Source organism: Syngnathus typhle, linkage group LG6, assembly GCF_033458585.1.
Source record: "Syngnathus typhle isolate RoL2023-S1 ecotype Sweden linkage group LG6, RoL_Styp_1.0, whole genome shotgun sequence".
Classification (NCBI taxonomy): domain Eukaryota; kingdom Metazoa; phylum Chordata; class Actinopteri; order Syngnathiformes; family Syngnathidae; genus Syngnathus; species Syngnathus typhle.
The window spans coordinates 6843020-6869302 of NC_083743.1; the positions used below are offsets into that span (position 1 = coordinate 6843020).

Below are 26283 nucleotides of genomic sequence, written 5' to 3' on the forward strand. Positions count from 1 at the left end.
AAAACAAAAATGACAAAGCAAACGAGCTGATTTTCCCAAATATCGATGCATCGAGCCAACTCTGGGTGCAGTGTCTCTTCTGGCCTGCCAGGGGGCGCCCTTGAGCCGCGCTGGTGGAGTGACGATGCCGCCTATCACCACGAGAGAAGTGAGAGAGAAAAATCTGAGCGAGAGCTCCCACTCGCACTCTGCCTCGCTCCTCACTTCACTCCCCCGTTTGCTCGTCAAAGTACTCGGAGCTCCGACGCCCGCGTCGTATGTGCCTTGCGGCCGCGCTTAGATAGCCCCCGACACGCCGAGCTGCCCGTGCGGGGCCGGAACCGGTGTCCCTGGGCCTCGGCGAACCGAAACGACAATGATTCGCGACCAGCAGTGCCAGTGGCACGTCGCGGGCTTGCTGTTGCTCTCCCTCGGTGAGTGGCCGCCCTCACTTCACTTTGACTTTATTTTTATTTCTTTTTTTTTTTGCAACAATGCTTTGTTATTGTTTTTTCATCACAAAAGACGTGACGTTTACACAAGTGGCCGCTGTCAACTTCCAGAGGAAGTTTGCAGGGTAAGTACTGGAACGTCAGAAAAAACAACACAACTGCCAGTGGGGGCAAGTAACGGAGTACAAATACTTAAGTACCTTTGTATACTTTGAGGGGGGGGGGGGGTTGACCTTTGACTTTTTGAAACGCGCATAGTTACTCCTTGGTGATGTCAGGAAGAACGTGGTGCCATTTCATGCATGTTTATGAATTTGTTTACCTCAAATATTCATCATGCACATACACTAGTTATTAGACACTATACACTAGTATTAGAATATTGCTTAAGAATGAATTGCTGTATCATGGAAGATAATCAGCTTTGTGTTTTAATAAAAACAACGGGGATGTTTTAGATAGATATTCAAATGAATTAAAATGCTATTTATCCATTCCATATTTTTTGGATACATTTTCATTTGCACCCATTGATGTTTGATTTAACCAATACCTCAGCAAAGAAAAAAAGAAACTCTGCAATTAGGCGAAACACGACCAAGTGCAAATATGAACTTTGTCAGCATACTTTACCTACTTTTGTGCTATGACCTTTTTCCTCATCTCAAATATGCTCCTTGGCTTGGGGAAACGGCGGCGTCGTCCATATTGCATCTCCTGGCACATGCCTCGCGCTCCCATTTGATTTAATAACCAGAAATTGCTTGCCCCGTTAATGAAGCCACCCCACACGGCATGTGCGCAATACGGGCGGCGGTCACGTGACCGCCTGACGCTGCCCCGCCTGTGCCAAAAGCTTGTTTGTCCGCCACAAATGTGTTTCAGCGGGTTCAGGGCATCTTTGCCTGTGTAGAATATAAATGGCGGCACGCAGGAAGAGGTTAGGAATGTTCGTGCGCGTCCAGTCGTGCCAGTTCTGCTACTGTTGAATGTTGTTGCTGTGTTTTTGTGTCTGTGTGTGTCCTCCCTGATGTGCGCTTGAGAGGGCGGACGCTGAGCTCAGAATTAAAAGCAGCAGCAGTAGCAGCAGCAACAAACATCGGGGCCACGTTCCAACTGTGACATTTTGAAAAGGGAAAGTGATTTTTATGCGGCTTCCATTTGAGAAGCTGGAATCTTTGCACAGCCAAACATTCATCTCCTTCAGTCCGTTTCTACGTCCGCTATGAAAGAATGCGGCAAAGAGGATCAATAATTATTCCGAAGGGCGACAGGGAACGTAGCTGCCGTACATTGCGCTTCCTAAAAATGTCTGCTTCTTTTCAGGAAACCCCCCCCCCTAAAAAACATCTCCCTTGAATTACCTTTTTTCTGTCGCTCCAAAGAAATCGCTCATTCATCAAAATGTTGGAATACGTGCCTGACAAGCCTGGGCTACTCTGCAAATCCACTTGAAAGAAGTTCCGTTTCGAAGGCCGCCGTCTTCTTCTTCGCGCAGCTCAGAATTCAAATGCTGACTCATGGCACAGCGGGAGGGCCGCCCTCCATCATCGGCTCATTTAACGCTGACGGTGGTTAATTAGCTTCCCCGCTACCACGCTACACCTTCTCCAACGTCGCCTTCCATCAAGCTCCGACGTCTGGATTGTCTCCATGCTCGGCCCCGCCGTCATCGGCGTGTGTGTGTGCGCTCTTCAACCTGTCCATGGCTTCACCTCAGTTTTAAGCGCTCACCAAAAGTGGTTTTGGAAGCCAAACGGGAGCTCTGAAAAATAGATGAGATTCCCCCTCAGCGCCAGGAATCACATCTGGCTGAGCCACCGCACACACGCTCACTTGCTCACTCGCTGGCTGGCTTTGAAAACAAAACAATGTCATATATTGCCGTCCGTTGTTTTTATGCCGAACGCGGCTGCATAATGAACGTCTGCAGGCCGGTCGTTCCCGGCGAATGGCGCCTTTTATGTCTTCATCAACGCTCCCGAGTTGTCTTCTAACGGCTGGCGCAGCACTTTTTGTACTTTCTCAGCGTGGCCGGCTAATAGAGGTCACCATCGTGGCCAACCGCTCTCGGCGTCGTGCCTCATTTAATAACCGGTGACTTTTTCTTTTTTTATCGTATTGATTCTTGGGAATTTCTCGACGCGGAAGATGCAGGTCCCGAATCAATGCCGGCCTAACCAGAAAGAAACCGATCATGGCGGCCTAATTGTAAACTATGATGGATGACGATGCAGACGACTCGCACTCGAAAATGTTTCCGCCGGAAAGATTTATGTTGATCGTTTCGACTCCCCAAAATATCGCTTCTCGACTTTTCACAATCATTTGTGTGGCTTCGAAATTCAAGGACGAGATTGTCCTTGAAGGAGAGTTTCTGAAATTTTCCGAAAGGGCCTCAAGCATCCGTCCAATTGAAAAAATGTCTAAAAAGCTTTTTTTTTTTTTTTTTCTCGCCGCAGGTCGCATGGTCTTGGCGGCCGGCAGCTCCGAAGAAGCCTCGCAGGTAAGCAAGCATTCCGGCTCATCTGCTGGCAAGGTGAAGCACCAAGTCTTACTCACGCTTCCTCCCCTGTTTGCTTTTAAGACTTTAATTACCTACTGAGAGAAAACAAAAGTTCCCCACCCCCCCTCGCTAATTGCCCAGTGATCTGCTTTGGGATCAAAAAGCTGCTTTTTTTTCCCTCACATTGGCACTTTGCAGCGTGATAAATAATGAACGCTTTGCTTCTCGGGCGCGCCGCAAGAATGTTGACAGCGAGCCACTTTGCTTGCAGCCTGGCTCGGCTGGGCCGGGCCGGGCGTGGATGCCAATCGGCCCTCTCGGATCTCGTTTGCCTTTGTATGAACTTTTCAACCAAATATAAAGATGGCTTGAGGAGAGGTGGCATTGTGAGATTTCAACAAAGACAGAATGAGAGAGCAGCTTACAAGCGTCGTCAAAGCGAAAGCGGGCCGACTCGCACGGGTTCTCTTTCAAAGACAGAAAAGAATGGCAAGCCAGCGGGAAAATACGGAAACAGGAAAGACTTCTCGCGCCGCGCGTTTCGACTTAGTCAAAGTCAAGGTGAAGCTAATGAATGCAAAGTCATGATGGCTCTTTGAGAAATTTCAACCAAGCAACTGGGGACTCGACTCGAGTCATATGATTCGAGTGGCCGCTTTTGTGAGTCGAGTCTTTTGAACAGGAATGTGTGCAGATGTTCTCAAAAAAAAAGTTGACTTTTTTTTTTAATGCTACATCTATTCCTAGACGTGGCGGTCTCTGAAACTCTGACATCTTTGTACCTTGACATGAAGCAGGAAGAAGGTCGTCATTTTTTGTCGCGCATTTGTCAGGACCTGGACCAACAAGCGAAGGGTTGTTCGCACCCCGCCCTCAAGTACAAGACAACACTAACAAATTAAGAAGGAATGCACATTTTTGGGTCATGCCAGTGCTCCAGATTAGTCCTGGCCCAAAGCGGAAGCAGAGTTTGAATAATAGCACAGTCCAAAGAGTGGCTTTGGATAAAGTGTGACTTGGCGGATGAATAATCAGAATAATAATAAATGTGATTTCCGAGAGGTCCTCGGCACGGCTTCGTGCTCGGGCTCTAATTACTACTCGGGCTTGTTAGCTTTGTAAACGTTGCAAATTTATTTTGCTTTTAATCTTCTCGAAGCAACGGCGCGCGTCTGATCTAATCACTGTTTGGCTCCGAGTTGTTTCGCTGAAGGTCGCGATCAAACGAGGTAAAAACGAGATGAGGAAACGATCCCGACTCCAACCGGCCGGACATGAGAAAAAATAATCTGGTTAAATACTCACCTGCTCTGCTCCTGTCTCATCCCGATATGCTTCGCTGCTCGTTTGGTCCCGCAGGTGCTTGGAGAAGATTCCCAGCAAAAAGCAATCAAAGTTTGGACTCCGACATAGATTGTGAGGCGCCTGTGATGGAAAAACTGCATCATGATTTTGGAATCCTTGTTTATTGCTCTTCTTCCGGCAAAATCATTTGCACGGACGGTGTGTCGATGCGCCGCCAACTCGCCAGCTCTTCCTCCGTCACGGCATGTCGCAGCATCGAATGCTTGAGTTGACCCAAAGGTCCTTAAGCAGCTTAATGATGGCCACCTTAAAAGTCAGAGCCATTGTGGCCGCCTCTCATCAGCCATCCGAGCGCTTCGGCTTCAAAAGAGTCACACGGCAGGGCTGTGCGGTGACAGTCACCCCCTCCTCTCCTACCCAGCGGTTGCCCGGGGCAACACGATTTAGACCACTGTCAACAATTTTCTCCAGTCTGGTGCGTTTTCTGGCAGCTGAGCCGAGCGCTCATAAAAGCCACGGCCGCTCGCAGTCCGAGTGAAGGATGTCGCCCCATACTTTATATTTTTCTGATTGGCCGCCATGTTACGATCCGTATATTCAAATATTCAAAAAGAATTCAACAATGAAGCGTTCAAGTATAGTGCATTCAGATTGAAGTAGTTCATTATTTTCCTACTGCGACCCGCAGTGGGCAGTTGAGTGCTTGTTGCTACGGTTACGGCCCCTCTTCCGGCCTCCCGCTACTTAATTACATCCTTAATTTACCTTGACGGGATGCGCGTAATTACACATGGCGCAATAAAGCCGCTACGGTGATGGAGTGTGACTAATAATACAAGTTACCATCTCGCCAAAGTACATCCGTACCGCCCAGTTGAATCCATCCAACGTTCAAATCAATATCTAGGCGTCGTGATGACATTTTTGGAGTCGACAAAATGTGACTAGGAATGCTTGGAAATCATTTTAAAAAATGCCCCAACGTATACGCAAAGCTAACCACATAAACCGACTGGGAAAGTTGTTGCTACCATCTAGTGGCGAAGCGTTTGAATCGCACTCAAAAGTCCAGTTTGCGCTTGCAACAGAAAAAAAAATAGCTTTGGAATTTCAGACACTTGTAGTTCATCCTCTAATCTTTCCATTTTTATTTTTCTATCGCTAGCACTTGACCGTGTTTTAATGTATGCAACAGTCATTGATTCCACTGAGTGTTCGGAGTCGAGTGTGAGATTTTTTGCCGCGGTGTCTCGCAAACCTGCAACCTTGAGTGGGTCTCGCCATCACCGCACGCAAAGCTAATGTGACCTGACACATATGCAATCCGTGCGCGTGTGTGTGTGTGAGTGTGTGTCCGCAGGGATGGATTGTGGCGCAAGGCATGAGCTTATGTGTGAAGAGCTTCCAAAGCGAAGGGCTTTTAGGGCATCTTGATCGCTTACATAACACTTATTTTGTTATGTAGGCGGAATATCAAGGAGTTTGCAATCCATCACACTCGATTTTTTTCGAGGGAGCAACAAGACAATTTAGTGGGCAAGAGATTATTGTTTACAGTGGCGCTTCATTCGAACAATCGCAAAGCAGGACAAAGTGCTTTGAGCAACGTGCCAGTCATGCAGGCAGTAGTAATTCAGTGAACCGCCGTTATACTGCGGTTCATTTTTCACGCCCCAGTGATTTCCGAGTGACCTTTTTTTAAAATGGATTTTTGCAGTACAGTGCATCATTGGTAGGGGGGGGAAAAGTCAAAACAGTCTAGTAGCACCACCAAAGACAACATGAAAACACTCTCAAGGAGCTGCTGTAGGTCACAGCTCACGCCCAGACACTCACACGTAGGCTGACAGGCCACGTTGTTGACGCTTCGTGCCAGGCCACGCCCCTTTGAGGCACACATAACAACACTATTGGCTAACTGCACTTGGGTGGGGCTCGTCATGAATCAAAAGAAGCCTCTCTTTTTTTGAAATGTTTATTCTTGCCCATTATCTATTAATACTCCGCCGCTTTCCCGGCACAAAAGACAAGGCTTCAAAAAGCTGCGCTCGGCCTGCGATCGATTTCCTCGTCATCTCGAGCGCTATCGGCGGAATTAGCATTGAGGCGAACCTGTCGCCGTTCTTCCGTGGTGGTAATTACCCGTGTGGCGTCTGTGATGTTTTGCTGCAAAGCAAGCGACCACATGCAAGTTTTTTCTCAACTTTGAGTTGTTGTTGTGCAACCCTCGCTCTTTGTTGTCAAGACTTAATAATGAAAAAACGTCTCTCTCTCTCTACTTTTCAGACACTGGAAGAAGATGCGCACGGGATCCCTGCCAGGCAACTCGGTGAGTCTAATCACAAAAAGGAAACAAACAAAATCGAGGAAAGTGCCGACACGACAGCCGGTGTTGCAATAACGCTTTAAGCGAGTACAAATGCTCGTCTATAAATATGAATGCATGGTAAAAAAACAGCAGACTCGCGCTGCTTATTAAATAAACATACAGACTTGAGTCATCCATGCCGACTGAGTCACATTTGGCAAATCCCACATCGACTTGTTGTTGTTTCTCAAGCTTTGCGCCAACGACAGAAACTACAATTCGACGTTGCATTTATGCTTTTCTTTCTTCCGTGTTCTCCCATGAAATACGATTTGGAATATTGGAGATTGAGCCTTGGCACCACGCCCGCACGAGTCACAGTGACCATTGAGTCGCGCACACCTTCATTTTCGCACCGCTCCGCTGAACTGACAGCGGCGCCCGAGGGTCGCGCCTCTTGGCCGACTGCCCGCCCGGCCGCCCTCCTTCCCGCTTTGGCAAGTGTCACTATTGATTTGGGCCAGCCCAGCTGCTGGCCATCTCCAGATGCGGAACATATTTCACTTTAGCGCCCTTGATCCTTTTAATCAGCGTCGGCCGGCCGACCTCCAGGCTGGCATGGCCACAACAGAAGCTCACGGGTTTAGGTTCCCCTCGTGCTACTCCTCACTGGAATAGCCAAGACTTCTTTTTTTTGTTTTTTTAGCCTAGCCCCTTTTAATCTGTTGGACATCTGTTCCAAGGTGACCTGAAAGTCTCATCTCTTAACTCCAAACCAAAACGCTGCCTCGTGACCTGAATGAAAGCTTGAGGGCTACTCCGGTACAATTTTTGTGACTAATCACTTTTCACCAGCGATGAGCCCAAACCTGGCACGGACGAGAGCACATTCGCCATTGGTGGCGGCGAGCCCGTTTCCGGTGGTATTTGACAGCCAAAGCCGGCCGCATTGAGTATTCACTAGCGGACGGACGCTGGCAGGTGCTGATTTTCACAATCTTCCCTTCCTCCTGCAATTTGATGATGAATCGAAAACCATTAGTGTTGAGTCCAAAGCCTGCCCGCGCGTTCCGTCTTAATTAGCCCCCACCCCCTTTTTTATTTTTCATGCCCCAAGGCACAGGGCACAATTTTATCTTCACAATGATGGATTGGGAAATGGTTTATCTGATTGGGCTGTCAGTCTGGGCTTTGGGACAAACGTGCACGCTGGACCGTTTAGCGAGCTAAGCAGAAGGACGTTTGCAGGTTTGCTCTCTAAGCTCGGACGCTTTGTCAGGGGATCGATCGGGTCTTTGTTGTGAGTGACGAGCTGTGGACCTGGGATAGCTGAACTTTGATTTTGTGTTTTTGCAAAGGAGGTCGTCGCCTTGAGCCTTTTCTACCAAGAGTAGTTTCATTACATCCAAGTCGATTAAACGTTGCAGATGAAAATCCTGCTCTAGCTGAGTTTTTTTTCCTTTTTTCCAAGTTGAACTTATCTCGTGCGGATCCTATCTTCAAGTACACTATGATTAGATTAAAGTGTTGATGTTGCCGATGTGCAGCGCCGCTCATTTAAGCGCCAAATGAGTCCAAAAGGCGGAAATAACAATTGATGAGCCTCTTCTCTGCAAACGCCGGCAAATGTGTTGCGTGCAATTTCTTCCGAGCTGCCGCCGACGTTTCCCGACTCGTGAGAGCCGCCTGTCGAGACGAGGACAAACTGAGACGTCAAAAGTGGAAAAAGCAATGGCCATCTGTCGCACTCCAAAATATTTCGCTCTTTGTTCACGGCGCTAACCTCCCATTTTATTCGACAAAATCTTAGAGGCTTTTTTTTTGCAATTTTCACTCTGACAGGAAGCAGCGACATCAATCTGGACCCCACGGAACATAAAGGGAATGTGTTGCCCGCTGATATAATCTGGTTCTTTTCACCACGGCGATGACATTCGCCTCACAGACGAGTGCTCCGCCCGCCGCTCCGGCTCTGATGTCGCCATTAAAGCGGCCGGCTCGCCCCACCGCCATTTATCTTCATGTGACATCCCTTTAAATGTCTGCAATAGTGACGGATGATATTGGCTGCCCAAATAAACGCAAAGACCCCCCCGACCTCTCGCGCAGCCTTCTTCCAACCAAAATGTGTCCGTCTCTGGCCTGTGCGCTTGTCCGAGTGACTAAAAATGAAAACGGCAAGCAGATCATTGGAGGTTGGAGCCAATTGTGAGCGGCGAGACACGATCGCTTGGAGTGCTTTGGTCCATACGAGTGGGTGGTTATGACACGCCAATGATTATTTGGACCAGACGGCCGCGAGATGATGACACGCGTGCAGCAGCTGTTCAGTCATCTTACAACACAAGCGTGCGATTGCCGTGTCGGCCAATAAAATGTTTGATGGCATGAGGAGGCCATGACACACGCACGGTACCTGACGTTTGGGGCCTTTTTGTGTGGGGCAGATCTTCAGCAGATGGTGTTTGTCATCCAAAGTCAGAGCAACTCTTTCCACGCCAGGCTCGCTGAAAAACGGCGAGAGGATTTGCTCCAGCAGGCGCACGCTCAGTCCGTGGTAAGATTCGCGCTGGTTCGATCAAGTTAGCTCGGTTTCATCTTTGGTGTGTTTATGAATGTAATGCTGGGAGCGTCTTCATCATCATCACATCCTGGAAAGAAAAAGAAAACAAAAAAAGAAACATTACGCTAATGTAAAGTTGTTTACGTTGTTGTCTTGCAGAAACCGCCGGCGGTTTTGCTCCTTCACACTTTATCCGACAATGAGGGAGACTGGAGCATCCTTCCTCTGCTGCCTTAGTGAGTTCAATGGGGGAAGGAATTTTGCTCATTGAGTTTTGCCTCGCCCACAATTTGAGATTATCCTCCCGCTGGTTCTTATTCTCTCGAGAATATGATATCGCTTTGAGGATTTGTTGGAGAAAAATTAGGGTGAGCTTCTCGCATGAATTCCATTTTTTTTCTTGTTCCAAGTGGCCAGAGGGAATATGAGATGCATCAAAAAAAAAAAGAAAAAAAGTTGTTTTTCAAACGGTATTTCTCTGCGTCCCCAGTTTGTCTCGTACCTTTGGCAAGAATTCCTCGTGGATGGTGTTCCTGGAAGAGGAGACCGGCGTAAAGACGACGAGGCTCGTCGAAGCGCTCGCCAAGTTTGACGAGAAAAAAGTAAGCCGTCTCTTCCAACTTTTTCCTTCTGTCTTTCTGAAAGAGAGAGAAGAAAAAAAAAAGGCAAGCAAGCGTCGTCAGGTACAAAGCATCTGCTCAATTAGGGACTCCGCCATCTGCTCGCCTCGACAGACGTGGCAGTCGTGTCGCCGCCTCTGCCGCCGCCGTCGTGCTAATTAAAAAGGCTCCTGTGTGGTGGTATCAATTTGATCTTTTTCCTTCTTTTTTCCCTTTTTTTTTTTTCCTGGCAATGTGGGTCGAACGTTGAGCAAAACTTGTAGCGCTCAGCGTTTGAGTAGGGAAGTGTGCAAATGTGGTGGATACACAGACACTTCCTGGATTGTTTCAATCGCCCTCTAACTCATACTAAAGAAACAGAAAAAAAGAAAAAAAAAAAACATATATGGACCAGGGTTTATTGAAGGGGAAAGATAGTTGGAAACGAGGATAAGGGGAACAAACTAACAGAACCGGCAAACTGACATAACTTAACGGACCGACTGGCTAACCAAAACAGAACTGGCAAAGACAGGAACCAGAAGAATCAAGAACGACATCAAGACATCAACGATCCGACAGGGAAGTCTCTCTCTCTTTCCTGTACCGTCAGACCTCCAACGTGGTGTCGTGGAGCCACGCCGGCCTCCGAGGGTGGTCTTTTTAGGGGGCAGGTGTTGCTGATGTGGTCGGCTGTCTGCTCGGGGTCACCGCACTCCTATGCCCCACTGTCGCATGGATGTGTTGAAGCGCCCAACAGGAAGTGAGGGGCGGACCGAACTTAAATACAAGACAAGTAACAAGAGGCAGGTGACTGTGATTGAGGTAAAACAGGAGGGGAGGGGCGACGCCAACAGAAACCATGGTAACGTAGAACATAGGGTCGTCACAGGTCGTGACAGGTCAGCCACAACTTTGGTTTTTCATATTTTTATTTTCTCCTCGTTTAGTGGTGAAAGAAAGATATTGAGTTTATTCATTTTTATTTTCATTTCTTCAGAAAATGGATGGATTTTATTTATTTATTTATTTATATTTATTTATTTTTTGCTTCAGTCAAATGCGGCTCTTATTGGACGTTGGCAGTCTTTTGGGCGATTTACCAAGAAGTGCTTTTAATCAGGAATGGTTCCTGGGGAAGCCGCTCCACGACGACGAGTCGACCATCATTCATCACTACGCCTTTGCCGAGAACCCGCCCGTCTTCAAATACCCCGACTTTGCTGCCGCCTGGGCCTTAAGCGTCCCCCTGCTAGTCCGGTGAGTGAGCGCATGTCAATGTTGTGTTTGAAGATTCTCAAAGATCACAAAGTTGTTGTTTTTTTTCCAAGGCTCGCCAACAAAGTCCGAGAGGAGCCACTGAAATCGGACTTCACCATCGACCTGAAACACGAAGTGTGTCTTGTTCTTCTGTCTTCTGATGATAGTGCAGTATTACCATGACTGAAAAAATCAAAAAATATCAAAAAAATACGTCAACATGAAATCCGTAGTATGTTTCTGTATCAAATGTGCAGTAACAATAATTTAAAAAAAACAACTCAAGTCACGTGTGTCCCGGCAGGTGGCCTTGTACATTTGGGACAACGGGAACGGTCCTCGTTTGACCGCCGTGCCCGAGCTGTGCACGGAGCTCGAGGACTCCCCGAGTGCCAAGTTTTGCGCCACCGCGTTGCTCCCCGAGCCCCCCCCTTGCGTGAGTATTTGTCGCGCCAGCAAAAGTTGCCAGGTAAACAAAAACCCGACACGATGGGCACACAAGAAGACCCAATCTGGCAGCAGACCGGCGAGGTGTCGCCTGCCTTAGCCTCGGTGTGACACGCTTTGTTTGTTTGTCTTTGTGTATCTGTCACTTTGATGTGTTTGATTTTTTTCCCATTTTCTTCTCTGGAAAGTGCAACAACAATAGCTAGTTTTCATTGACATCACAACAACCTGAAAAAAACAAAAAGCTCAACTTGCCTTCTGCGTCCTTGACAAGTCTTTGTTTTTTTTCCACAAAAAAGGGTGAGCCGGTACGTCAGGACAACATCTTTGTCGCCGTGAAAACATGCAAGAAGTTTCACAAAGAACGAGGTGAGTGTCGCTTTGCTGAAGGTTTGCTCCCTTTTGTTCCGCTCAACCTAATAATGCAGAAGCTTGATTGGCACTGCCGTGAAAAGCTTTTATTTCCAGCTGCAGCCAGGCGCTGCTATAAATGTCAAATCAATTTTCCATCCCCTCTTGTCTAAATGTCATCTGTTTTGTTTTTTTTCCTTGCCATTTGTGAGTTGTAGCTATTTATTAAGCGATTATCTTCCAATGCAACACAGTGCCCGTCATCAAGAAGACTTGGGAGAGGGACGCCGTCTACCTGGAGTATTACAGCGACCACGCCGACGCTTCCATACCCACCATCGATTTGGGAGTCGCCAACACCGAGAGAGGTGAGCGCAGTCGGTGGAATGGAAACTAGCTAGTTAGCCACGGGCTACAAAAAAAATTGTGTTCCTCCCCTCCTGAGTGTCCTAAACTTCCCATTTTTGCTGTGTCACTTGCATAAAGTTGCTACAGAACGGCGTGCCCGGCGCTCGCTGGAGGCTACCGGCAACTCGGAGCCAAATGATCCCAGACAGCCGATCGCTATCGGCGTCGAAAAGACGGCCTTAGACTTGTGGTGTTGCATTCAAAAGGGATGAAGCGTGGGGCTTCGGAGTCGCTTTGAAAGGAGCAAAGATGGGTAGTTTTCCATCCGTGACGCCGGGCAGGCGTAACGAGGCATCCGAGTCCATTTGAGACGCTGCTCGTCAGACCGCGGCGGACTGCGAAGCGCGTAGGAGACCCGCTCCGCTGTGTACAAGCTCTCTTTTCGAGTTTTGCCGACCGCTCCACAAATCAAAACACTTTGTACATCTTCTCAACACTCCATGGCACTTGCAAAAGAGGGGCATTGAATTAATACATGTTAAAAACGTATTCCTGAGAATTCCCAAGAATTTGGGGGGGGTTAAAAAAAAAATGACTTTTTTTTTTTAATGCATCGTTGCCAACATTCCATTTTTATCTTATTGATTGGTTGTTGCAGCCAAGATTAAACTGGATTCAAAACTAACCTTTTTTTTCCCGTTTCTACCCATGCCAATCCTTTCATTGACATGTAATTTCACGTCGGTCGATGTTAATTAATAAGAAATACCAAATAGAGAGGAGATGACTTGTCCTTGGGAGCGAGGAAAAAACAAACAAGTGAGTTCAAAGCAAACGGACATGCATCATTTCCTCCTGTCTGTTTCTTTTTGCCGCGACAACCCGCGGCGTTATGCTAATGACGCCCGGCAGTCACCAGCCATCTTCGCCTCGCCGCTCGCCTGTCGCTTTTTATTCCTTACCGAATTTATTTCTCTTTGGCTGGCACGCCGCGCATTAATGCGCTGGCACGTGAAAGTGCGTCCATGTCAAGCGGAGGTCAACAGATGTGAACTGAGCCGAATGATGGACGGACGGGCGCAAGTGCTTTGATGCATAATTCAGCAGCGTAGAAGCAGAACATCAGGGAGGGAAAAAGAACAACAAAGAAAATCACTGTGGTCGAGTTTATTGATAAACACTGGTGCTTTGCTATGCGTGTTATTCACTCGTTCACTGCCAGTCCAGTTAAAATGGATCTTTGACGTCTATAGTCGTCAATGGCAGTGAACGAGTTCATGTAGACTTTGTACATTTTACAGTGGTTGCCTTTGAATCAAGAAGGCGCGTGTCAGGTTCAAAATCAGCAAAAGGATCAGCAGACAAAACCAGTGAGGCAGAATGTTGAGTCTTTTCTCGCGAGGAGTGCAACCAGACTTACAGCAGTCCAGAAAACACTAAAGGTCTGTCACACCCCTCGCTCTTTTTATTAAGGGATGCCCTATCTACAATGTGAGACCAGCCCCTTACAGGTGGGGGGGAAAGCATGGCCTAGTCTCATGAGAAATAAAAAGAGCGCAAGGACAAAATGCTATGTCCATGTAAAACAAGTGCTCACAAGACGTCATGAGAAAATAAAGGAGCGCAAGGACATAAACAAGTATTCTATGTGAAACAAGTAGTTACAGACAGGACGCCATGGGAAAGGAATGCAAGGACAGAATGTCATGTGCAGACATCAACAGAGTAGATTGAGCTATCAGCAACTTTCTTGGATTCCCAGAGGTGTAGAAGGTCAGGAAGCCCCAGACAGCATCGTATGACTTGTTGTGGACTGGTGGACGTCTGCAAGGCGAAACAGCAAGCATTCTGCGCAATAACTTATTAATAAGTACTCATTAGGGAACGCATGATAACATATATATACAATTTATCTAACAATTCCCCCCTGTTTATCATAAGTTCCCGGAGACCAACCCATCACCCATATGGCCACTTCAAAAAGATTTTCAGCCACAGGGATCACATTTCGCAGGAACCAACTTACACACGGGAGGAAACTGAGTCACAATCGGCAAAGCCCGGGTCAGAAAACAAATCGGACAAGTTTACCACAACAGATTCGCTGACCGGGTCGTCAATAGAGAAGGAACCCCCGTCGACCGAAAGGTCATCCCTTAGGAGCAACGGGAAAGTCTCAGCTGGTGGAGAGATAGCAGCCGTAATTAGCCTGTTAATTAGGGATCGGAGACAAGGGATGCAACAACATCCACACAAGGTCAAAATGGCAGAGAAAACGGCAACGGAGACCAGGGCAGAGGAAACCAGGGTGCGGTACTTCCCGAACACGTTCAACCAGTTGGCCCAAACCTCCGTGTTCACTCCACTGTGCTCCTTCATCTTCCCGTTCAAGGCCCGCAGGCCCTCAAGGGCCTGGGACAGGCTTCCGTCGGCCGCAGTGTTATTTGGAATAAAAGTGCAACATTGCTCACCGAACATGGCGCAGACACCGCCCTCTCTTGAGAGTAGCATGTCAAGGGCCATTCGATTCTGGAAAGCCATGAGGGAAGTAGCGGCCAGTTGGGAGTGGACCGCCCTGAAACCCGCCTCGGTCCAGTTTCCAAGCCTCTGCACGTTGTAATGGACGTAGTTAATCCTGTCAACATTTTTGTTAAGAGTACACCACCAACACAGGGCGGATTCAAAACCAGCTGCTATCTGATTCACCAGCTTATACTCATCCGGCACTCCCCTAGGAACACCAATGGCGTCGATGTAGGTTGGATTAGCTGTGCCCCGCCATTCGGCGTCTCGTTTCGTTCTCGGCCAGAATTTGGGCACTACGGACTTAGCAAAAGACGTTAGATCATAAGAGGACATTGGTATCAAATGAACAGGTAGCAATAGGGTTACCAAAGCGCAAATTCCAGCGCTGTCGAAAGGCAACCTATCATAAAGTTTGTTACTATTACACCAAAACCAAATATCACAACGAGCAATGGGCAAAAAAGGGGCCGTGACCTCGGTCACGGACCCACACCACGGAGCAGGTATGGCGCCGAGCTTCACACCGGTACCAGGTAATCTAATGCATGTAAAACTACCCTTAGCTACAACAGACGAAAAAAGGGGTTTATGCTTTGTCATAGGGGCAACAGGGTAAACCGTATCCCATCTAAAACAATCGTGAGTGGGTGAAATGGACGAGTCTAACATCAAAACGACAGCACACTTAGGGCCTATATTTGCAGGTATGATTTTCAAAAGACCAAAACAACCAAAAGCACATGGTAGACTTCGCGCAGGCTACAGCCCGATTAAAGCACTCACCAAATGACTCTCTAATGCTCATGTTTTGGATCTCCCCAGAGTCAACACCCTGAGCTTCGGGTTGGTGTCTTGGAATTCTTCTGCTAGCTTTCGTGTCAACCCTGGATCTTGACACCAGAATCAGGCACTATTACCAGACTTTGCTCACCTTCCGTACTTAGGTTGGGTCTGCGGAGATCACTTTTTTACAATGAGTTAAATGAATCCACGTGTTGCGTTCGGCTATTTTTAAAGCATTAGGTGTCGTGAGTAGTACCAAAAAGGGACCTTCCCATTTGGGTGAATGCCAATTCTTCCTCTTGATACTCCTGATCAAAACCCAGTCTCCCGGTACCACCTTGGGGTCTTCCTGCAGAGAAATGGGTTCATCATCAGTGTTATTGGTTAGAATCTTTTGACGTTCCAACATTTTCCTCATGTAATCAGCTAACGTGGCTTCCTCGGGGATCTCCCATGTGTTTTTGAACTGAGGAAGCCTGTAAGGTCTCCCAAACATAGTTTCATAAGGAGTTAGCCCTGTTGTACTTGTAATATTTACGTACATTTTAACCAGGTCTAAACACTGAGTCCACGGTCGTTTTGATTCTTCCATACATTTCTTTAATCTGTTTTTTATAGACTGGTTCGCTCTCTCAACCAGGCCAGCGGATTGCGGTCTGTATGAACAATGGTTCTTTACATTTATGTGGAACATTCTCCCAATGTTATGCACTATTTGATTTACAAAATGTGGACCATTGTCGCTATAAATTGTTTCTGGAATACCGTACCTTGGAATGATGTCTTTGCATAAGGCTTTTGCCACTGTGAGTGCATCTGCATGTTTGGTAGGAAATATTTCTACCCATTTAGAAAATGCGTCTATTATGACCAATCAATATTCTTTCCCTTCACATTTATGTAATTGGATATAATCCATATGTATTGTCTGAAACGGGTACAATGGAGTCGGGAATTTCCCTCTCTGAGGTCTTAAATTGCCTTGTGGGTTATGTTTAGCACAGATCAAACACGCTCTGCAAAATCGTTGTGAAAAAGCGGCAAAGCCGTATGTTGTATAAATAGCCTCGACTTGTTTCACCATACCTCCCGCCGAGACATGGGTGACCCCGTGACTTGAAATAGCAGCCCATTTGAACAAGCTACGAGGCAAGACAGGTTTGCCCAAAGGTCACACAAAAAGACCATCGGTGTTTTTAGTTGCACCCCGCTTTTCCCAAGAGAGGCGTTCCTGGGAGGGGCTCTGAGACTGCATGTCAAGCAACACATCAGGGGAGATGTGTGACATTGAATCATGAGCCGTGAGAGACGAGAGGACATGAAGCAGGCCTTCCGCAGCGGCCTTAGCGGATTTGTCAGCAAAAGCATTACCGAGAGAAACAGGATCAGAGCCCGCAGTGTGAGCAGCACACTTGCAAACCGCTACCTTTAAAGGCAGCTGGACAGCATCCAAAAGTTGAGTTAGTATAGCGGAATGGGAGACGGGCTTCCCTGTAGAAGTTATCATGCCACGGTTGCTCCACTGCTGAGCAAAAACATGCACTGTAGCAAAAGCATACTGACTATCAGTCCAGATAGTGACGGACTTGTTTGCAAACAATTTGCAGGCCCCAGTCAAAGCAATGAGCTCAGCGGCCTGTGCCGACATATTGGATGGCAGTTTAGCAGCCTCCAAAACCACGTCGGCAGTAACAATGGCATACCCAGTAAGGGTCACACCAGATTCATTCTTCTTAGAAGACCCATCAACAAAAACCACATGACCATCTGGCAGAGGCGTATCTTCCAAATCAGGCCGAGCCTTTGCAATCTGTTGGGCAGCATCGACACAATCATGGAATTCGCCATCGTCAGGAAGGGGAATGAGAGTGGCAGGATTGAGTGTCGTGCATCTTTCAACGGTCAGATGCGGCTGAGACAGCAACGTAGCCATGCAAGAAAGATGACGCGCAGGCGACAGAAAGGTCATATTAGTCTGTAGCAGAAGAGCCGAGACAGCATGAGGAACTTTCAGTGTTAAAGGATGAAATAACACAACACCAGCACTGCTCTCTACAGCCATGGAGGCTGCCACCACGGCCCTCACGCATGGTGGGAGAGCACATGCAACACTGTCCAGTTTAGAGGAATAAAAAGCAATAGGACGCAATTTTGAGCCATGTGATTGGAGCAAAACAGAGGTCATGTAATGACCTTTGCAGTCAACAGTCTGGACAAACACCTTATCATAGTTGGGTAAGGCTAGAGTGGAGCTGGAGACCAAAGCCTGTTTGATCAAAACAAAAGCATCCTCGGCTTCAGGAGTCCATTTTAAGTGAGCGGACATTGAGATGTCTTCCACATACATCAATTTGGACAGAGGAGCAACAATTTGGGCATAATCAAGTATCCAGTTTCTACAATAACCTGTGAGACCCAAAAAAGACATCATTTGCTTCTTTGTTAGTGGCTTAGGAGCTTGTAAAATAGAGGCTTTTCTGCTTTCAATTATGGATCGACCTTGGGAACTTAGATTGTGGCCTAGATACTTAATTTCAGCAGACCACAGTTGAAGCTTGTTCTTGCTGACCTTGTGGCCTTCACTTGCCAAGTGATGCAGCACTGCAAGCGTGTCTTTTTGGCAAGAGGCAAAATCAGGAGATGCTATCAAAATGTCATCAACATAAAGCAAGATCTGACTTCCCATTGGCGGGACAAATTTAGCCATGCTGGCTGCCATCACCTGGGAGTAAATTGTCGGGCTTTCACAGTACCCTTGTGGTAACCTTGAAAAGGTGTACCTTGAGCCAGCATATGTAAACGCAAACCAAAACTGACTCTCTTTTGCAATAGGCACAGAGAAAAAAGCATTGCTAATGTCAATCACTGTGAAGATTTTCGCATCAGGTGTCAATGAATTCAACAAAGTATGCGGGTCAGGGACACAAGGTGCTCTCTGAATAACAGCATTGTTTACAGCTTGCAAGTCTTGCACCATTCTCCACCCCACAGAAGGGGGTGCCTTCTTTACAGGGAAAATTGGGGTATTGCAAGGAGAATCCGGGCAAGGAACGATGACACCTGCTTTCAATAAATCAGAAATAACAGGTGCTATACCCTGTAAGGCATCAGGTTTTAAAGGATACTGCCTCACACAAGGGCGGTATTCAGTTTTAGGTCTTATGACAACAGGAAGCGCACCTTTCACTAAACCAACGTCAGAAGGACCCGCAGACCAAAGATGACTTGGGACCTCAGCGAGGATGTGCTCGTCATCGGACGTCAACACATAATCTCAAGATGAGGGTGTTTGCTCAACACCAGGATCAGCGTGGATTCCACTAATGAATGACAAGGCTTTAGTCATATTTTGTTTGAAGAGCTTGGTGGAAGGACTGTAAAAGGAGTCAGGATTAACCTGAGTCCAGTCAGAAGCTGCCAAGGCATCACCAGCCATAAATCCTAAACTCTGCCAGGCTGCGGTGTGAGGCCTGTAGAGAGAGATGTGGAGCGGAGTGGGAGACACGTGTAACTTCTGCACAGCAGGGGGAGCCGCTTGTATGACTACACAAGCACGGCTCTCACCATCGTGCAGAAGGAAAGAAGTTGTCAAGGTGGCAGGTGTAGCAGCCTCAAGCATGTTCTCGTAGTTGTGATCAGGACCCGGTGTGTCTTTATGCCACATAGTTATGTATAGTTGATTGGCTTCCATTGCTTGTTCAGGGCAGCGCAAAAGGGTGGCCACACGGGCCAAAAGAGGGGAACCAAATTCCATCACTTCTGCGTCAGCCAAATCCAATGAATAAAAATAGTAGCAGTGAAATTGGCCAAATATCTGTAACTGGTGTCGCCTTTTGACAGCAATTTGACCATTAAGAGACACAAGGGAAAGCCCAAGGGCAGTGAGAGCGTCTCTACCTAGCAAATTAATAGGGCAACTGGGCATCAGCAAAATGGGAATGCAACAACTTCCCCCTTCTGGGTCCCGTATCCAAACTGGTCGAGACTGGGGAACTGGGGTTGCCAGCCCATTCGCTGCTCTCACCCAAAAGGATCTACCGTTACTTTGCACATCTGCAGGTATGTCACGACACGTGGTCACACATGCCCCTGAGTCACACAAAAAGGTTATTGGAGTCCCGTTTACGAATAGAGTTATCACTGGCTTCTCAACATTGTTCATCAACAAATCTTGAATGTTCAAATCTACATCAACAGGGGGAGCTGTTGACAAGACAGTTGTTTCAACTGTATTTTGACCTTCGGCCAGTCATAAGGGAGGTCTACTCCCACCCTTGTGATTATCTGGGCAGTTTCTTGCTATATGGCCTGTTTTCCCACATGACCAGCAAACGGGAGGTCCAGCATTGTACCGTCTTGACTGACCTGAAGCGGGCTGGTCATTTGTTCCATAATTGGGAGAATCACGACTGTACCCCCCTCTACCCTTGCCACGGAATTTGTTACGACCACGCCCCTCCAGGCGTGGTTCGAAGGTCTTATTTTGATAAAACATCTCAGACTGCTCTCCTTTAACAAAAAACACGGTGCCCATTTTCCCCTTCTCTTTTGCTCTTTTTGCATCGACAACTTTTTCGGCGTGTATAGCATGATCAATGAACTGTGGCAAGGTAGATGTCGGGAAAGTGATCATATGTTTAGTGATCCAGCTCTGGATTGCTGGTCACGAATTTGCATGTAGAGCGTTTTTGAGTTGTTGGTCATAAACATCAGATCCATGCTCCAAGCCACTATTGGCCTTGAACACTCTCTCGAGTCTGTGCCTAAAGTCTTCAAACAACTCATCTTCTTTTTGTTTGGTTCGGCCAATGTCTGTGTAATTTGCTCTACGTTCAAATTTTATTTTGATCCTGCCCAATAGTTGGTCAATTTCTCTTTGTAATGGCACCCCGTTACATTCCAATGGACGGCCCCGGGAATCAAAGGGATCCCAGGTGCCTTTAACGCTTGCCCAATGTTTGGTCAAAGATGCCATAAAAACCTGTTGTACTTCATCGCCACTCAAATTGTATGAAGCAATGAGTTGTCTCATGTCGGTACAATATTGATCAACATCTTCAGTGGGCAACGCTATACCCTCAATTGCTGATTTTATATCAGCGTGGGTCCATGTTCTGTATACTAAAATTGTGGGTCCTCCCTCATCATGAGGATTTGCCACTTCAATCATCGGGTATGCGTCTGCGTCAGCCGAAGGAACCAACTTAGCACGGCCCCGCGTCAACACACCACGAGCACGGCTCCGCGTCAACACACCACGAGCAGAAGCACCATACTCAGGAGGATGATTTGTGCTTGGTAATTTGGGGTACAGAGACGGGAAAATTGGTTCACTTTGGCGTGCTGCAATCTCCGTCCCTATAGATTGATCATTCTTTTCATCCTCATTCATCGCATCGTCAGCTTTGGCCTTCAAGCGAGCCCGCGCTGACACTGTCTCATCATCCTCCTGCCTGTGCAACAACAAGTTCTTTCTTATCTTTCCTCCGTCTTCCTTATCTCTCAGTCTTTCTCTTATCTGCCCACATTTTCTCTTCTCAGCCTCCAATTCCCATTTTACTATTAGATGATATCCGTCGTTATTCCTCTTTACACCACATTTAGCATCAATTGATTGCTTTAGGTTATTCAACGAATTTGTTTTCAGCTGACCGTCAAATTTGTAATCGGTTATCCATTTGTCAAGATATTTAACATTTTCGGGGTCAACTGCTTCCATCAATGTCCAATCTTTGCATTTCAATTCATGTCGGGGCAGCGGCTTTTGCTTGCTATTTGCTGTCCCCATGATTTATTTGTTTAGTTTACGGATGTGGCAATTTGAATGGCACCCGCAGTATCCTAAAGCCAATTTAGTTTACAGGACAGTGGATAAATGTTCGATGTGTGGTGGGTCTCCGGAGGAAACGGAGAATCCTTGCCTTCGTCCACACAAAGCCACTGTTTACACCCCTGCGTGTTTATACAGAGGACTCAAACCTCAAATCAGAGCTCAAATGAGGTCACTCTCAGTCAAACCATACACACGCACACACACACACAATGCGCATTCCTATCGTCTCACAGGCAAGCAGGGGAGCCCACCCTCCAGTGGATTTTAACAACTCTTTAACCTTCCTATTGTGTAAGGAAAACTTATCTTTACCTTTTTCCCAAAGTAAATATAAAACCTCGGAGAAAGAAGCCAAACCAGCTAAACAAGGGATAAGGAAAACCCACCACAGATGGCAGCAGAAAACTAACACAGTAGGAAGGTTAGTGAGGAGGCCCCACCACACCTCAGCGGGATTTAACTGCTCCAACTACCTGTACTTCTTTATTTCTTTAGAAACCAGAGGAGTCTGCCCTCCTGTGGAATTTAACTGACGTTTACGTCAGGGGACTCCAGCATCCCATACAGAATTTAACTGTCTCTAAATATGCACTTGATAGGGTCTAGAATTGTCAAGGTTTCAAGTGACCTCTTGCCACTACATTTTCATTCCTTTCAACAGAATCAACATTCATACTCACAGTCCGCTGGGCCTTTCCCTCGGACGATCTCGTCAACCACTCCGGCGTCCAGCTGACTGATCGAGTCAGCCCCGTGAAAAGGGTTTCCTTTATATGCCTTGGCCAAGGACTTGTCCTGCGTCGAAAAGTCAGCCGGAACCCGAAGTAGGTCTATTGAGATCCCGGACGAGCCCCCAAAAATCTGTCAGGTTCAAAATCAGCAAAAGGATCAGCAGACAAAACCAGTGAGGCAGAATGTTGAGTCTTTTCTCGCGAGGAGTGCAACCAGACTTACAGCAGTCCAGAAAACACTAAAGGTCTGTCACACCCCTCGCTCTTTTTATTAAGGGATGCCCTATCTACAATGTGAGACCAGCCCCTTACAGGTGGGGGGGAAAGCATGGCCTAGTCTCATGAGAAATAAAAAGAGCGCAAGGACAAAATGCTATGTCCATGTAAAACAAGTGCTCACAAGACGTCATGAGAAAATAAAGGAGCGCAAGGACATAAACAAGTATTCTATGTGAAACAAGTAGTTACAGACAGGACGCCATGGGAAAGGAATGCAAGGACAGAATGTCATGTGCAGACATCAACAGAGTAGATTGAGCTATCAGCAACTTTCTTGGATTCCCAGAGGTGTAGAAGGTCAGGAAGCCCCAGACAGCATCGTATGACTTGTTGTGGACTGGTGGACGTCTGCAAGGCGAAACAGCAAGCATTCTGCGCAATAACTTATTAATAAGTACTCATTAGGGAACGCATGATAACATATATATACAATTTATCTAACAGCGCGACCTATTGTCAGCAGCCAACCTAGAGCTTCCGCTACGAAGCGTCGGCAAATGAGGAATGTCACATTTGCGTCTTGACTACCTGCCGAGAATGCCCCGAGTGTCGCCGTGTTCTCGCGAAAATAACATCCCGGCCAACGCTGGCGTTTTGATGTCAGCCAACGGCAGGCGCCTCAACGAGGAAGCGCTCGCTCTTCCCACCAGCCCCGAACGTCACTCAAAGCGAGCCGCCCCGACTCGGAAAAAAGCTGGGCTCGGCGCGGAGCATCCCCCCCCCCCCCTAAAAATACAAAAAGATGAGCTTTTGATTTCCTCCCTGTCAGCGGTTCAAGGTGTCTGCTCTTATTGTGTATTCAGTCGCCAGCTGAGACACAAAACAACACCTTGCCTACCCCATAATAAATAATCCAGCCATGCGGCTTATTCTCGTCTTGCCACCGGGGATTTTCCGCTCAGCCCCGATGAGGACAAAGATGGCGTGCGTGCCCGCCTGCCCGGTCTTAGTTGCAATTCCTGTTGGAAGTGAGCACTGCCCTGGTCGTAAACTGGTTTTCACAGATCTGAACTGGCCCGTTCCTTTCCGACTTTGTAATTCTAAATAGCTCTTCACGTTTTTCGAACCGTTTCTCGCTTGCAGTTTGGTCCTCAAACTAGTTTTGACTTACTTGTCCCTTTTTCTGAAGTCAGTCTTTGTTCCTTCAGCGCGCTCAGCCCACTCCCGTCCCGTCCTTTCCAAATGAAATCATCTCCAAAATGACGACTTGCCTTTGCAGGTCACTGCGGGAAAACGTTCGCCATCCTCAAAAGATTCGTCAGCGGCGCCGTCCCCGACACCGAGTGGCTCCTCGTTGTGGACGACGACACGCTGATCAGGTTGTGCAAACGCTTCGTATTCCGATACTGTGACAGATGTTCAAAAAAAAAAAAAAGCTTTTAAAATGTCGGCGGCCTTCACGTTCTGTTCGTCGAGTTGCTTCTTCATGTGGAATGCTGGACTTGTGCGGTACAGCCTGAGGGACCGCACGTATTCCCGCACCTGTGGATGATTCGTTTGTGTGGCTATGTGTGTGTGTGTGTTAGGAATTTGTGGACTTATCATGATGAGTTGTGTGTGTGTGTGTGTGTCAGCCTCCCCAGACTGCGATCGTTGCTCAGCTGCTACCAGCCGCGGGAAGCCGTGTATCTGGGCGAGCGCTACGGCTACGGCCTCGGCCAGGGAGGCTACAGCTACATCACGGGAGGCGGCGGGTAAGCTCTGCCGACACGCGCCCCCGCCGGAGCTATCGCGCAAATCCCGTTATCTGTCGTTTCAACATAACCCGCTACCGCTCGCTTCAAAAACGCCCCTCAGCCGGCGGCGGGAAATTCTCCCTTTGCAAGCGACGCATTTCGGTTTGCAGCAAGATTTGAAATGCCAGCGCATCGTAATCGTCCCGCTCGAGTTGTGATGCTTCTCGTAAACGTTCAGCGTAAGCATCAACGGGCACGCGCCGAGGATTTAATTTGTCCCCTTTGGGAAGAAAGCAAATCTCTTCCATGTTGTTGCCACCACACCAAAATTCAGACTCGAGTCGTCAACAGCACCCGTAGCCTATTTTGGAGCCAAGTGCGCCGAAGCACGGCTGCTAAAAATACACTTTCACGTTTCCTTTTCACTGATTATGATTCTTTTGTGCAGCATGGTGTTCAGCAGGGAAGCGGTGGCGCGGCTCCTGCAAAGCGGCTGCAAATGTTACAGCGACGACGCTCCCGACGACATGGTGCTGGGAATGTGCCTCAACGCTCTCGACGTTCCCGCCACGCACAGTCCGCTTTTCCATCAGGTGACCGACCAAGAAAGGCTTTTTGTGTACAGATTGGGGGGTGGGGGGTTAGGGTTAGGGTTTTGGGGGGTGCTAGGTTTAGGGTTGGGGCGGGGGTGTCAAAAACAATAACAGCAAAAACACAAATTGCATTCCGGGCAGCCATTTTAATCAATTAATGTATGTATGTATTTATAGAGAAATATAATTAATTAAAAAATATATATACATTTTTTAATGAAGTATCACATTTTAGTGCTTAGGAGACTTTAAATAACTTTTGGCATCCCTCCAGCAGATTATTGCAATTAGCAACCTTAAAAGTGATTACAAAAGCCGTCTTTGTTTGGATTGTGTCTTTTCTAACCAAGGCCCGGCCGGAGGACTATTCAGCGGACTTACTTGCTCACCAGGTTCCCATTTCTTTCCACAAACATTGGAACAGCGACCCCGTAGTGGTCTTTAACCAATGGCTGAGGGACGGCCGCCGTAAAAGCCCGGCCGCGCTCGATGCCAATGAGAGCATCAAGACGGAGCTGTGAAATAAAAAAAAAAAAAGGTCAAGCAACGATGCCGTGGGTGTGCTATGAGCTTGCGTCTTGCCAATATTTATATATGTTCAGTATCAGATGGAAACTCACGGGCAATGTTCTCAAATCTATTTTTAAATAAAATGTATGTGCTTTTTAATCCCGCTTGCCTGCATGAGTAATCTTTGAACGCATACATATGACTTTGATGCGTGTGCGCTCGCTCGTCTGGGAAAATGACTTCAGGTTATATTTAGCATCACTGTATGACATTTCAGCACACAATTACAGGATGGCAAACACACGCTACAATGTATCTTTTGACAAATTCTTTGTTTGTCCCTCGAGTCGACTCGCTCGTTTGGTGGCCGTGAGAAGCGATGACACAGCTGGGAATTAAAGCGCTAAATCTCACAGGCATTATCGCACAACTCCAGCGCCCAAACATCTGCTTGTCATGTGCTGTGAAAGAGGAGGGGGGGGGGGGGGTGCAAGGACTCTCCAGGCGTAATAATAAAAGCGAGGCATTACTTTCCGGGTTCATTAGTGCCCACTCAGCCGGAATAAAAGAGGCAGAGCGCAAACGCGCAAAGCAAATTGCAGCAGGGAGGCCTTAAGAGGTGGATTTTAACGAGGCGCAAATTACTTCTTTTTGATTACTGCTGAAATAAAACACGATCGAGTTGTGAGAAACTCGAGTGTAGTTATTACCTTATTCTGTTTCCTCTGACTGGGTGACATTTCAAATATTGAATATATATATATTAAATATTACGTACATTTCTAGCTGGATCAAGTCCTCCAAAAGATTCGAGACAGGAAATAAATCGACAAATCTAAAATGGTGGATCCACATTGCTGCACAGTGATGGAACAGTCAAGTCTCTTTTTTTTTTTTTTCTTCCTCTCACCTCTGGGCTTGCTATCATTAATTTATCTGAAAAGACTGGCAGATGCTTCTGTTCTCAAGTGAAAGCTTACTTTTTTCATCCTCTTTACTATTTTATATTTAATACTGTGGGTGTCAGGCTCGGGGTCAGGTAAGGGTTAGATCAAATTTTAAATTAGGATTTCAAGAGAGCTTTCACAAAGTAAAATAGTGCAGATAAAAAGTACTTAAGACTCCTACACCAGCAAAAAGTAGTTTCGTACATTTATTTGTTACTCGTGTTGCTTGTGCAAATGTCCTGATTGTATGTAATATTATTGCAATAAACCATGGATGGAGTTTTAAA

The 26283-nt window shown here is 47.2% G+C and overlaps 2 protein-coding genes across 6 annotated transcripts; one reads left to right on the plus strand and one right to left on the minus strand.

Annotated features, from left to right (window-relative positions):
- Positions 1-30: 30 nt before the first annotated feature.
- Positions 31-25208, plus strand: LOC133155730 (beta-1,3-glucosyltransferase-like). Of its 5 annotated transcripts, XM_061281253.1 has the most exons (16): positions 326-413; positions 505-556; positions 2894-2937; positions 6529-6571; positions 8998-9107; positions 9273-9349; positions 9604-9715; positions 10836-10972; positions 11044-11107; positions 11277-11408; positions 11719-11788; positions 12025-12138; positions 23490-23589; positions 23845-23964; positions 24395-24539; positions 24890-25208. In XM_061281253.1, exons 3-16 carry the CDS (start codon positions 2899-2901, stop codon positions 25058-25060), a joined length of 1434 nt encoding a protein of 477 aa, XP_061137237.1. In that variant the 5' UTR covers positions 326-413; positions 505-556; positions 2894-2898; the 3' UTR covers positions 25061-25208. The 5 variants fall into 5 exon arrangements, with proteins under 5 accessions (XP_061137234.1, XP_061137236.1, XP_061137238.1 ...); XM_061281250.1 differs by lacking the exon at positions 8998-9107 and having other exon boundaries at positions 31-413; XM_061281252.1 differs by lacking the exon at positions 505-556 and having other exon boundaries at positions 211-413.
- LOC133155733 (syncytin-A-like) lies at positions 13717-22237 on the minus strand. The gene is made up of 2 exons (XM_061281258.1): positions 21941-22237; positions 13717-15776 (listed from the first exon to the last, which is right to left on the minus strand). The coding sequence occupies exon 2, from the start codon at positions 15311-15313 to the stop codon at positions 14141-14143; it is 1173 nt and encodes a 390-aa protein (XP_061137242.1). The 5' UTR covers positions 15314-15776; positions 21941-22237; the 3' UTR covers positions 13717-14140.
- Positions 25209-26283: the final 1075 nt, after the last annotated feature.

Coding starts and splice junctions, on each gene's coding strand:
- LOC133155733 (XM_061281258.1), bottom strand. CDS start 15,313: ATGTTAGACTCGTCCATTTCACCCACTCACGATTGTTTTAGATGGGAT.
- LOC133155730 (XM_061281250.1), top strand. CDS start 46: ATGCATCGAGCCAACTCTGGGTGCAGTGTCTCTTCTGGCCTGCCAGGG. Junction 9,716..10,835: donor CCAAGTTTGACGAGAAAAAA/GTAAGCCGTCTC, acceptor GCTTTTAATCAG/GAATGGTTCCTGGGGAAGCC. Junction 23,590..23,844: donor GACGACGACACGCTGATCAG/GTTGTGCAAACG, acceptor TGTGTGTGTCAG/CCTCCCCAGACTGCGATCGT.